Raw genomic sequence first — 14,320 nt, forward strand, 5'->3', positions numbered from 1 at the left:
ATCACATATTCACACGGGGAGTACGTCTCAGCAATAAAAAATGAGTTGCTGATAAGTACACAACAGTGGAGGAGTTTCAAAAGCAATATTTTAGTTGAAAAAATAAGGCATGTAAAACATGATTCCATTTATGTAACATTCTGGAACATACGCCCCTGGTGACAAACATCAGAATGATCGTCTGGAGCGAATGGCAAGCTGGACGGAGAGAACTGATAGGAAACGGGCAAAGGGGGGCTTTCTCAGGCAGTGGAAATGTTCAATACCGTGTTTTGGCAAGTGGTTATAGAGGTATATAGAACTGTGAAATCTATCAGGCTGAATACTGAACATCTGTGCATTTTATTGTATTAAATAATATCTCAACAAAAACACAAATGGGCAAAAAAAAAATCAATGATTGTAATGGCCTTAGCCACAAAAGATATAGATATTTTTTAAAACTTTGAGTCCATAATATTACTGGGGAAAGAAAGACCTCATCAGTCGTCTTTGGAGGTTGTTATGGCACCAACTTATTGTTCTTAAGATGTTTAAATAAAAGGAAAGGATTAAGCATTTATCCTGCCTTTCTTGTTAGAAGTGTACTTCAGATTATCCAAATAGTTGAGGGAATGTTATTATTTAATAGAATTACAGCTTATCAAATGCAGAATGAGTGTAGAATTTAAAAATCACCATTTTCTAAGCCCTAATGAAATAATGAGGAATTGATGAGGAATTTTATACTGGATGAATCAGGCTGACAACACGTGAACCCACTACGGAATCTTAACATCACCAAGTGTGAAACAACTAGACATTATGTATCTCCTGATGTGATGTGATAGGAAGTTTACTGTACCACTTAAAGTATTTTTGCCAAGAAGGAAGGAAGGAATGGAGGGAGAGGTGGAGACAGGAAGATGTGTTTAATCAACTTACTAATCTATTTACAGTAGTCCTCCCCTTATCCACAGGGAATATGTTCTAAGACCCCCAGTAGACACCTGAGACTTCAGATAGTACCAAACCTTATATGTAATATGTTTTATTCTATACACATATACCTATGGTAAAGTTTATAAATTAGGTACAGGAAGAGATTAACAATAACTAATCATAAAATAGAACAATTATAAAAATACTTAATAAAAGTTATGTGAATGTGGTCTCTCTCACTCTTTCAAAACATTTCATTGTATTGGACTCACACTTCTTCTTATGATGATGTGAGATGACAAAATGCCTATGTGATGAGGGGAAGTGAGGTGAATGACATAGTGTTGGGACATAGTGTTAGGCTACTGTTCACCTTCTGAAGATACAGCACAGGGAGGGTCATCTGCTTCTAGACCATGTTGACTCCAGGTAACTGAAACCATGAAAAGTAAAATTGCAGATAAGGGGGGGACTACTGAATAGCTTAGAGAAAATGGAGATTAGAGGAATAGGTTAAAGACACCATCAGAGAATTTTACAAATACAGATTGTGCAAAATTTTACAGGACAAATGACTTGGTGTCCTCAACAAATGAATGAAAAAGAATAATAAAAGTGAGAGAAGTGTTATAAATTAAAAGATATTTATGAGATATATCAACCAAATGCAATGTGTGGACCTTGTTTGGATCTTAATGTGAGCAAATCAACTGTAAGTATATATGTATTTTTTTGAGAAACATGGACTGGGTATTGGAATTTACCAGTACAATTTTATCTTGAGCCTATGTTTTAAAAAGTATTTATATGTTGGCAATGCCCTCTAAAGTTTTTATAGGGAGAATTATATGATATCTGGGGATTTCCTTTTAAAAAGCTGAGGAGCAGTAGCTGAAAAACACATAGAAAATGTTATTTGTTGATACTGTATCATTAGCACATTTGGATCATTAGACTGTTCTATTTTTGTATAGGTTTCAAATTTCCTATAAGAAAATGTTAAATTAAAAGAGAAATTAACGTAAAATGTAATAACTGAATTCTTCATTCTCTAATTTGATTTGAAGGGAAAACATAGCAAGAGACAAAATAATCTAAACCCTTCATCCACTCAGGGTGGAATTCCCAGCCTGTGCAAACTTAGCATTAAAGGATTTTAGAAACTCTATGGTGGCCCTTGTATTCTACAACTGGTGTCACATTGCTGGCTGTCCTTTGGAAGATCTCTTGAGTAATGTTTGCTGTTTGCCCGTGTGTATGTTTTTAGCTTTCTACATATATGAGCCTATTTTTCTTCTTTAAGAGGATGGCAGAATATTTTAATAAAGATAGCAAAACGGCCATCTGTTTAATTTAACTTCCTCCTGCTCTTTCTGTGTCTTAATAAAACACTGTTGCACACTATGGTGAGAACGTCATACAGCAGTGAAATAAGAAGAGCAAGGCGTCACTGTGGATTTTAAATCTTTGCAGGGAAGCTGCTTCTCAACTGTGGCCCGGGTGGGTCCTCACTGTCCCCTTTTGGGAGGCACCACAACACAAATGAGTGAACACAGCGGGGCTGAATGAGCAGCTCGGAAACTCATGAACTTGAAGGAAATTGGAGTATAGAGCAGAGATGTGAAAGTTCATCTTAAAAAATGAAGATCTTTTCTCAGAAACATTTTTGACAAAAAGATGAAGTGTCTTCAGTTTCAAAAAAACACAGTTTTCCTAACTCTTCAATTCTCCAGGTGCACAACATATGGCAACTACTTGCTGCAAGCCAGTGGCTCAGATCATACAGGAGCCCACCACATCGTAGCTTCTTTAAGTCAGCCAAAACACCCTACGCACTGCAGACCAGCAGACCCCAGTGGTGAACAACCTGCACTTGTCCTGGAACCCCTCTACCAATTCCTACCCTTGGCTGGGACCTCACCCTACTCCTCTGCCCCCTTGACATCTCGCCATCAGGTCCTAGAGGACTGTACTACTCAAACCCAACATTTCTAACGTGTAACTTTTGGAGTTGCCACCTATGGACTTCCTCTGCCTGTTTTCTATAAGTGAATCCCTGGGAAACCTGGGAGGCATCCTTCACACTGCCGTCTCATTCATCCTTCATGTTCAATCACCCAGCAGGTCCTGTTAATCATACCTTTTAAATGGTGCCCACAGCCATCCCCTGCTCTCCATGCCTACTGCTTCCAAGGTCAACTTTGGGTACTTAAACACACTCTTCTCTTAGCTGACACAAACTCACTCTCTCGGTTTTTCTCTTACACTGATTCACTCTACTCAGTCTCTTTTCCAGCTGCTCCTTCCATGCCTTAAGGTTGTTTTATTTTCTGGACTTCTGTCTTATTCTCTCCTCCTTTCTTTAGATAATCTCTTCCCTCTCGGAACTGCCAAATATGATTGGTGTACCAAAGATGCCGAAGTCTATCCCAGCCCTAGTTCATTCTTCTAAGCTTAATCCCCACATAGCCAACTGTTAATGGACAAACTGGAATGTTTCAGAAATTTCAGACTCATCACACTTAAAACAGAAAACATTCTCTATTCTTTCTCCCAAACCTCCTCCAATGGTGTTGATTATCTCAGAAAATGGCATCAGCATCTCCTGTTGCTCAACCAAATAATTTGGGAGTCAGCCTTGACCACCACTTCCCTTTATCCCCTCCACACTCAATCTTCAAATACTGTCTCTTTACTTTCTGAATTTGTCTACTGGACTTCCACTGCCCCAACCATAGTCCCAGCTTTTTCGCTGTCTCTTCTTCCGAGTTGACTCAGTTTTATAATCCATTCTCCACATGGCAGTCATAATGATACTTTTTTTTTCAAGTCTGATAACCTCACTTTCAAAGGACCTGGGTGATGGGTAATGGGGTTTCAAATACACACACATACATATTAAGAAAAAGCCAAGTTCTTGTTTACAAGTCTTCCGTAAGCTTGGCCATACCCAAATTGTTGTCACTATTTTTAACACATTTTCCTCTTCTCTTCTCTGACCCAGCCATCAGGAATTCCCTTAGTTCCCAGAACACATTTCCCTCTCAGAATTCCAAACCTCTGCACATGCTTTTCTCTCTGCCTGGAATGTTCTTTTTCTTTTTAAACTACTTTATTGAAATATGACTGACATGCAAAAAGCTGTACATATTTAACATATACAACTTGATGAGCTTGAAGATAAGTATACATCTATGAAACCATCACAATCAATGCTATAAAAATGTCCATCACCTCCAAAAGTTTCCTCCCACATTCATTATTATTACTATTTACTGTTATTATTTCATGATAAGAACACTTAAGTCATATGTTCATCTCAATAGATGCAGAAAAATCATGTCAAAATTCTCTGTATATTTATGATAAAAACTCTTAATAAATTAGGTACAGAAGGAACATATCTCACCATAATAAAGTCCACATGTGATAAGCCCACAGCTAGTGTCATATTCAATGGTGAAAGATTGAGAGTGTGTACTCTAAGATCCCTAGGAACAAGACTCAGAGATCCCTAAGAACAAGGAAGGAGTAAAATTGCTTCCATTTGCAGATGACATGATGTCATATATAGAAAATCTTAACGACTTCACAAAAAAAAACATTATATCTCATCAATGAATTCAGTGAGGTTGCAGGATACAATTAACACACAAAAATCAGTATTACTTATATATACTAACAATGAATTATCTGAAAAAGAAATAAGGAAATCAATCCTATTTATAACAGCATAAAAAACAATATAACACTTAGGAATAAAGTTAACCAAGGAGGTGAAAAATTTCTACTCTGTAAACTACAAGACATTGATGAAAGAAATTGAAGACACAAATAAGTGGAAAGGTATCCCATGTTTATGGATTGGAAGAATTAATATAAGATGTCCATACTACCAAAAGCCATCTATAGATTCAATGCAATCCCTATCAAGTCTCCAATGGCATTTTGCAGGAGCAGAAAAAAAAAATCCTAAAATTCATATGAAACCACAAAAGACCCCAAATAACAAAAGCAATCTTGAAAAAGAAGAAAAAAATGGGAGGCATCACACTTCTTGATTTCAAGCTATACTATAAAGCCATAGTAATCAACTCTGGCATAAAAACAGAAATAGATCTATGGAACTGAATTGGAAGCCCAAAAATAAACCCAACCTTATACAGTCAACTAATATTTGATAAGGAAGCCAAGAAGACTCAATGGAAAAAAGACGTCTTCAATAAATGGTGCTGGGAAAATTGGATATGCATATGTAAAAGAATGAAACTAGACCCCTATCTTACACCATTAAAAAAAAATTAACTTGAAATGAATTAAAGACTTAAATGTAAGACCTAAAACCATGAAACTGTAGAAGACACAGGAAAAAAACTATTTGGCATGGGATTTGGCAATGATTTTTTGAATATGACACCTAAAGCACAAGCAACAAAATAAAAAAATAAACAAGTGGCACTGCACCAAATGGAAAGTTTCTGCACAGAAAAAGAAACAACCAACAAAATGAAAAAAACTACTGAATGGGAAAAATATTTGCAAACCATATATCTGATAAAGGGTTAACATCCAGAATATATGAGCTCACACAACTCAACAGCAAAAACAAACAATCCAGTTATAAAATGGACACCTACTAGAATGCCCATCATCCAAAAGATAAGAAATAAGAAATACTGGCATGGATGTGGAGAAAAGGGAATACTGTGCACTGTTGGTGGTCTTGTAAACTGGTATATGGAAAACAATATAGAAGATCCTCAGAAATTTAAGAATAGAACTACCATATGATCCAGCAATTCATTCCACTTCTGTGTATATATCCAAAGGAAATGAAAACATTAACTCAGAAAGATATCTGCACCCCCGTGTTCACTGCAGTATTACCCACAGTAGCCAAGACATGGAAACAACCTAAGTGTGCATTAAAGGATGAATGGATAAAGAAGGCGTGGTGTATGTATACAATGGAATATTATGTAGGTATAACAAAGGAAATCCTGCCATTTGCAGCAACATGGATGGACCTTGAAGGCATATGGTTGAAGGCTTTGTGGACATTATGGATCTGGAGGGCTAAGTGAATTAAGTCAGATAGAGAAAGAGACTATATAATCTCACTTATATGTGGAATCAGAAAAAAACAAAACAAAAACCAAACTGAGAAAAAGAGATAAGATATGTGGTTACCAGAGACAGGGCGTCAGGGGAGGGGAGGGAGGATTGGAAGAAGGTAGTCAAAGGTACAAACTTCCAGTTTTAAGACACATATGCACTGGGGATGTGACTTACAACGTGATGGCTGCAGCTAACACTGCTGTAAGGTGTGACGAAAGTTAGGGGGGTAAATCCTATGAGTTCTCACCATCAGGATAAAAACTTTTTATTTTTTTAAAAATTGTGTGTCTATGAGATGATGGATGCTAACTGAACTTACAGTGGTAATCATTCACAGTATATGGAAGTCAAATCATTAGATTGTATATCTTAAACTTAGTGATGTATGTCAATTATATCTCAATAAAACAAATTTTACAAAAAGAACACTTAAGAGCTACCCTCTTAGCAAGCTGTCAAGTACACAGTACACTATTAACCAGAGGCATTATGCTATATAGTAGATTGCTAGATCTTGCATAATTGAAACTGCCTGTAATAGTCTTACTTCCACACTCCACCTCGACAACTTCTCTGCTTTTTAAATTCAACTCATTCGAAAGTTGTAACCATCATTTCCTTAGGGAGGCTCTCCCCAACTCCTTAGACTGTTATATCCCCTTGGTAGGTTGTCTTTTCATACTCTTCATATCACTAATTATTTTTTAAATGAATGGTTTTTCTGCCTGACTATAAATTCCAGATGGGAACCTACTGTGGTATCACCAGTGAAAGTGCCTGCCGGAGTGGAAAAGTTTCCATCACATTCCAAAACATTCCATGGAACTGTTGGCCACCTCTAATATATGCATCTAGATTAAAGACCAGTCTGAAGATGAAAGGACTCCAATATCCTCAGTTAAGGCCAGGAACTTTGCTCTGGATTATATCACAGATACACTCTAACCCTGCACTGTGAAGACATTCCCATAGCCAGAGATGATCAACGCTGCAGGGAAGGGAGAATCAAAGACTCTTGCAATCTAAGGATTAGGAAAAGTGAGGGGAACTGATGGGCTGGTCCCCTCCAGGAGTAACCATATATAGCAGCTTGGAACCCAAGAATTCCAGATGGAAGACAAAGGTCACAGGAGGCTTCTGGACACTGGGAATCTGGATGTGGAGGTCTCAGAGAGGACAGGGGGAATCTATCTTGGCTCAGGGGAATACTGGATGATGAGTTCCAGAGGGACAGAGGAGTAGCTGCACAGCAGCCAGTCAGTAGCACTTGCCTCATGCTTCTGCATGAACTAAGACAAACACCTCCCATCCTCAGCTATCAGCACTCCTGGTTCTTGAACTCTGAGATTCAGACAGAGACTTTGTATACCATCAACCCCCAATTCTCAGGACTTCAGACTTGACTGAATTAAACTGCCTGTCTTTGTCAGAGACAAGTGACAAGGTCGAGCAAACAATGAAGAAAAGACAGGGCAGAGTGGGAGCGGGAGAGTCCATGTACACCTGGGGACCTGGGTTTTGGCCCTAGACAGCCCATCATTTATTGGGAGGCAATGTTTCAAATCTACTGCTAAAGTTATCCCATTTGGCTCAAGGAGTGTGATGGCTTGAGCCTGTGGGTGACCCTGAAGGTCTTCAGTGCCTTGAGCTCCAGTGGACTGAGACAGGCAAGAGGGAAAGGATGCCAACCTGGGGCCCACTGGGTCATAAGCATGGCATCCCACCTTCTCAGGAAATAGTGTGGCTCAGAGACATCATGAACTATGCAACAGAGATAGCGGCCCCCAGGTCACACTCTGCTTTTTAAGAACATTATGGTTACTCTGTGCAAATTAAAATACACACGTCCTTTGCCCATCATTTCCCATGACATGAGTCTGCATCCTTTACCTGCAACTCCTGTGGAGACTCCAGCCAGAACTGCAGCAACGGGAAGCCCTGGGGCCAGGCTGGGCAGGTAAGAAGGCTATCACACCTGCACTTCCCTGCTCTGTTTACTTACCTCCATCACGGGTGGTTGGTCTCACAACTGCTTTTAACAACAATGTATGCACATAGGAATTCTGCCTTTTATTCAGTTATAGAGGCTCCTGACTGAGTTAAGACATCTTTTCTGATAGTTTCAAGATCTCACAGTGTCTGTTGTCTTCCTTTAGGAGTGGCTCCCCAGCCAACTCAGTAGACTTGTCTGTCACTCTAATATAAGCATTCAGAATATGACAGTGCCTTTTCTTTTCAAGGAAGACCGATGTAGTGGGGAAATCTGGAGCCATCTGATTTCACACCACTTGAAAGGTAATCTGCTTGGTCTTCTCTCCTTGGAGAATTCTTTTTTCTCCTACCATTTAGAGACGTTACTATAATATGCCTTGTTAATAGTTCTGATTAATGTTACTCAGAATAAGAGGAAACCTTTCAATTTCTAATCTCATTTATTTTCTCAGTCTAGGAAAGCTTTATTTCCCTTCACTGTATTGATTGTTTTGATTGCAGGCAAGCTGCCTTTCATTCAACAACAGCCCTAGAGTTAACCGTGCTAGGTTTTCTCCCCATGAACCACAGTAAGCCTTTCTATTGTTCTTATTCTTGTGATACAGCTTTACTTACTGAGGATGAAATTAAAAGGTAATGAAGAATTTCAGAGAATAGAAAGATCACAGCTGGACCTATTGGTGAAAAAATGACAAAGAAAAGAGTGTTCTCATAATAAAATTTTCCCACTTAACTAAAGCATAGGATTTTGTGTCATTTCCTGTAGGTTAATTTGCATAAATGCATGTGTGTATATTATATGAAAATTATATGTATATATATATGTATATATGTGTGAATATGTTACATATACAAAGCTCTGATTTTTTTCAAGCACTGGGGATGGTTTTCTTAATAATGTCTTTATTATTCACCTAGTTTGTGCTCTGAGAAGTATGAAATGTTGCAAAAGAAAAAGAGAAGGAATATAATTTATAAACAAAGCACCTTACATAGGTCACATATGCAGAAGGGAGCCCTGTCACCTTGCAGGCACCTGGTCCAGACACCTGTACCTGAAGTTAATGAGGACAGAGGTGGTACTGTGCACAGGGACCCAGGCTGTGTGGGCTGGTGGGAGGAGAAAGGACTCACAGTGGGCCCACTATGAAGGTGAGGTCACAAGACAAGGGCCTGAAAAGATGACCTCTTTTCTGAGAAAAGGTATGTATTTGCCAAGAAGCTTGCTAAGGTCAGAGTGCAGACCAGGAGGGGACTGGCAGTTCTGTTTAGTTAGGTGTGGCTATCCAACTTGGATGTGTAACAGAATCAGCTGGAAGGCTTGTTAAACCCAGGTGGCTGGACCCCACCCCAGAGTATCTGATTCAGTAGGTGTGGGATGGGGCCCAAGAATCTGCATTCATAACAAGTTCCCAGATAAGGTCGATGCTGCTGCTCAAGGCAGACACTGTGAGAACCACAGATACTGTGTGGACCCTGGCTACATGAATTGTGGTCCCAAGCCTTGATCTTTACGGCATCAACAGCATTTAACTCCTCCTGTAAGAATCGGCAGAAAACCTAGGCTTCTGTGGAGCGGCAGCTGGAAGGACAACATGGAAGCAGGAGGTATAAATATTCCACATCTCCAGTGTGGATGCTGGGTGTACCTGGGCGTACAATAAGAGGCAAGTAAACTGTACATGAGGGCAGCAACCATGTCTGATCCTTCAAATACTCTCGTAAAGATGTGCAGAGAGCAGCCAGTTGCTGAACTGTCAGGGTGACAGACAAGCCAGGGAACAGGTTCCACGGGTCGTTCACTGCAGCTTGTTCACAGACAGCAGGCCAAGTGGAGCTGGTGGCACAGGGGCTATGCCGTGGGGTGGAAACAAATGAGCCCCCTTCCCACCTCAAGGAATGGGGCAGCCACACAGGACTGTCACCACCATTACCACCATGTTTGGCAGGGCAAAGCATATGCCTTCAAGAGTGTGGGGAGACCAACATCTTAGCAAGGCTCAGCAGTGGGTTCTCCCATCACAGCCTGCAGTGGCACTCAGATCTGCAAGTCCTTCCTGTCCCCATCATCCTTGCCCTTGTGGCCCTGTTCCATCCTTCATTCTGTTCTGCCCTCTGTTGGTGATGTCTTACCCTTCACTGGCCTCCTTCTTGTGGCATGGAAGAATAAATCTCTCTTAGGAATAAGAAAGAAAGAAGGAAAGAAGGTAAGAAAGCAATAAAGCAAGGAAGCAAGGAAGGAAGGAAGAAAAAGAAAGCAAGCAAACAAGCTCAACTCCTTCAATGCAGGGCTTCCTTCCTTTCATAGATAAGGACCTGGAACAAGTTATCACCTCCCATTTACACTCCAGCTCTTTCCAATCTGGCTTGTCTCCTCACTCGACCACTTCTTCTCCTGCTAGGTTTCCAACAGGCATTAATCTAACAGATAGATACCCACAGAGCCATGTGCCAAACATGGTTCTATGTGCATGGGACCTAAAGGTGAGCACCATGAAGATCTGTGCCCCTAAAGCTTGCAATTACAGCAGGAAGGTCAGGAAAAACATACACACCATGAATAAATTCGATGGCATGCTGCAAGTTGATGAGAGCTAAGGAAACAGTAGCAGAGCTGCCCAGGAGGTGGAAGGGAATGAGAGGGCGGGAACAGGATAGAAACTTAAGTCACAGGCCCAGTTTAACATGCTGGGTCCAGATCTTTTCCTTGAATTAAATTCCAAATGGCAAGTGACAAGTACATTGCCTATGGTAACATATTCATGGGCTTTTTAATTGCAGGGCTTTACAATGAAATCCTATGCAAATTTCATGGAGGAAAGAACACAGCCTGAATTGAAGCACCAGAAGAGTCTGCAGTCTCCAGAAGGGAGTGATTTTGGATCCAGGGAAGGTCCCCACCACTCATTTCACTCATGCAACCTGGATAATCATCCCATCATGAGGGCACAGAGCCTTTCCTTTCACAGAAGGGTCACAGGTGCAGATGAGGGGCCGATGGGGTGTCTCAAAGGTACTGAGCAGCTAAGGATAAATGACTGAAATCAGATGCAGGGAACAGGCTTTGATTGGGATAGAGGTTCTGCACTAGGCACTTGCCTGGTTGAAGAAAAATGAGAAAACAGCAGGCGAAGGCAGAAGAAAATCAATAAATGTGAAATTTAAAAATTGTGCCGTGAGTTTTCTCCAAGCCCTCTTCCCCAGGGCTCAGGTATGCAAAAGTTCAGGAGAGAGCACAGTGGACAGAGACCCCAGCTGCGGGTCTCCCCAGCATCTGCTCTTTGTGGCATGGAGGAAGATGCTCCAATTAGAGGTCACCAGGTCCCCCCTTGCCCCTCCAGAAACCTAACTCTAAAATGAAGACGTTGGAATGATGCAACAGTATGCCCAATTTAATTGTTTTTTTTTTTTTACAGCAGGATTCATTCTTCAAATAAAATCTTCAGTAAAACCCAGCACATAAAATATCTAGCAGTGTTGCTGACCTAGGTCCATTCTTCATCTTCCTCATTCCCCTCCCCCCACCACCCTCGTTCCCCTCCCCACAACATCTTCGTCTCCTCCCCCATCATCCTCAGAAACATTACTGAGAAAAGGGAGGGTCCCACAGAACCTCTTTCCTCCTCTGGCATCTTGTGATTCTTTGATGTACATGAATCATCAAAATACAGAGGATGAAGATACTAATTTAAGGAGATAATTTTCAGAAAAAATTAGAGAATGAAACTGGATGGAAGTGGGAATCAAGTCCTCTGGCTAATGTTCAGATTGAGTCACCAAGGCATTGAACATATTGCTCAACCTCTAGAGAGGGAGCCCAGGCTCCCTAAGGAGGCACGACAACTGGATGGACCATCCTTGGGAACAGGGTGCGTGAAGGCAGTCACCAGCTGAAGAATTTAGACACACATGGAAGACGACTAGGCAGCTATGCTCACAAACATGAAAAGACAAAGAGGAAAGGATGCCGTGTTACAGACCTTGATTCCAAGTTCGATATTTTCTCCTCCATACACGTCCATCCCAGGGTCCAGAAGACCGATTTCACCAAAGAACTTCCTGTTGACCACAAAGGAGCAGCCAATCATGGCTGGTGTCCTGTGGGAGAGAGGAAGATGCTGAAGTCATGTGGTATATACACAAGAAAATGTTACTCAGCCATAGGAAGAAGGAAATCCTGACGTTTGCACCCACACGAATGGACCTTGAGGGCATTGTGCTAAGTGAGATAAGTCACACAGAGAAAGACAAATACTGTATGTTCTCACTCTTCTGTGGAATTTTAAAAAGCCAAACTCATAGAAACAGAAAGTAAATTGGTGGGTACTGGGGGCTGCGGTGGGGGAATTGGGGATTTGTTGGTAAAATGGTCTAAATTTGCACTTACAAAATGCATAAGTTCTGGAGATCTAATGCACAGCATTGTGATGACAGTAAAAAATATTGTATTATATACTTTAAAGTTGTTAAGAGACTAGATCTTAAGAGGTTTTCACCACAAATTGAAATGGTAATTATGTGTTATGATGGAGGTATTAGCTAATGCTAGGGTGGTAATCATATTGGAATACCTAAGTATCAGATCAACATGTTGCACACATTAAACTTATACAATATTAAATATCAACTATATCTCAATAAAAAAAGAAGCTAAAGTCATTAAGGTATTAATACTGGAAGCCATTCTGTGACACTGTGGGACCCCTGGAAAGTAAGCTTGACCTAACCTCCATTTTGTAAGCTTAGCCTAACTAACTCCATTTTGTGTAAAACCCTAGTCATAAGCACAATCAGTAAAATCACAGTCCTAAGCAAAATAAGAGAAAGGACGTACCCCATCCCTAGAGAAGCCACAAGCTAGAAAACCACAATGAGTAAATGTCCATTTTGCTGAAACTGTGATTATCCATTTTTGCTGAATCTGCCCCTTGGAAAGCCCCTCACCATTTTAGCTATATCTGCTAACTGTTTTTGCTGTATCTGCTACCTTCCCAAGTATAAAAGCAAAAAGGGAACTTTATTCAGGGTCTCAGATTGTGTCCTGTGTTGACGGGCTGCTGGGACCCTAGTTCGAACTAGCAATAAAGACCTGTTCTGTATTTGCATCTCGCGACTGAGCTTGGTGGCTCCACACGGGAGAATCAAAGAAACGGGGCACAACATTTGGGGGCTCGTCTGGAATCCCCGTGAGGAGCAGCAGGCTCCAACCACCGGGTAAGGTCTTTATTGAATCTGAAAGTGACTAGTCACGCTAGCCGCTGGCCGGCTGGTTTTGGGCAACGTGAGGCTGCGGTCAGCGAGCACGCGGGAAGGCAGTTGACCCAGGTTTTGGGCAACATGAGGCCGGGGCCGGCGAGTGTGCCGGAAGGCAGTTGACCCAGGTATTGGGTACCCAGGAGGTAGCAGTCCTTCCGCAGGACCTGCCTCCGTCTGGTTTTGGGCAACGTGAGTCCGAGGCCGGCGAGCACGCCGGAAGGCTGTTGCAGGTTCAGGACCATATTGGATGGTTCATGGGTCTCTGGGGTCAGTCTTCTCTGACTGAGGGATATTCTTCTCTGACTGAGAGATACTCTTCTTTGACTGAGGGACATTTTGGGAATATTTCTGTCAGACTTCTGGGAGGATTTGTTTTTGGGCTAGTTTTGTCTGTCTTATCTGTTTGTTTTGTGTTGTCGTAATTGTCTGGCCAGTTCTGACCTTTCCCTCAAAAGAGTATTGTTAACTGTAGTCATTACGTCTCAGTCTGTATGTTTGTGTGTCTAAATGTGTACATGAAAAATATTCTTCTACTTCCGGATAGTATTAATAAAATTGATTTAAATAAAAGCACTTGTGAAAATTGGGCATTTTAAAACTTCCAGGAAATTCTAATAAAAGATATTAAGCATTAATGCTACATTTAAGTTAAACTGAAATGGACATGTCCTTATGGTTATCAGCTGCCTAAGTTTACCTAAAATCATTTAAGTTGATGTTATCTGCTAATAAAATGCTTAGAGGCTTGACTTTGTCTAATATTCAGTAAAGGTCTTGTAAGTGATCTAGCATAGTTGTTAGGAATGAGTAAACTAAGTGTAGCAAAAAACATTTTAATAATAATACTGTATTAATGTATAACAGTGTATATATATATATGCAAACAGCCTGAGAATTTTTGTAGTAACCAAAATTCTTAAAGTTTGCTAAATTATATAGACATATTTTGTGCCTAATGAGAAATTGTGCTGTAAAGCAATGAGAATTTTTGTAGTAACCAAAATTCTTAAAGTTTGCTAAATTATATAGACAT

At 40.6% G+C, this 14,320-nt stretch overlaps 1 protein-coding gene across 2 annotated transcripts in view; it reads right to left on the reverse strand.

Moving 5' to 3' along the window:
• Positions 1 to 14,320, reverse strand: part of GALNT17 (polypeptide N-acetylgalactosaminyltransferase 17) — a 481,494-nt gene that overhangs the window by 107,943 nt on the left and 359,231 nt on the right. For both annotated transcript variants that reach the window (XM_036907891.2, XM_036907890.2), the window contains exon 6: positions 12,012 to 12,129. In XM_036907891.2, coding sequence (XP_036763786.1) covers positions 12,012 to 12,129 — 118 coding nt within the window. The remainder of the gene's footprint in view (positions 1 to 12,011; positions 12,130 to 14,320) is intronic.

The sequence above is a fragment of the Manis pentadactyla genome, chromosome 10 (genome assembly GCF_030020395.1).
Source record: "Manis pentadactyla isolate mManPen7 chromosome 10, mManPen7.hap1, whole genome shotgun sequence".
Lineage (NCBI taxonomy): Eukaryota > Metazoa > Chordata > Mammalia > Pholidota > Manidae > Manis > Manis pentadactyla.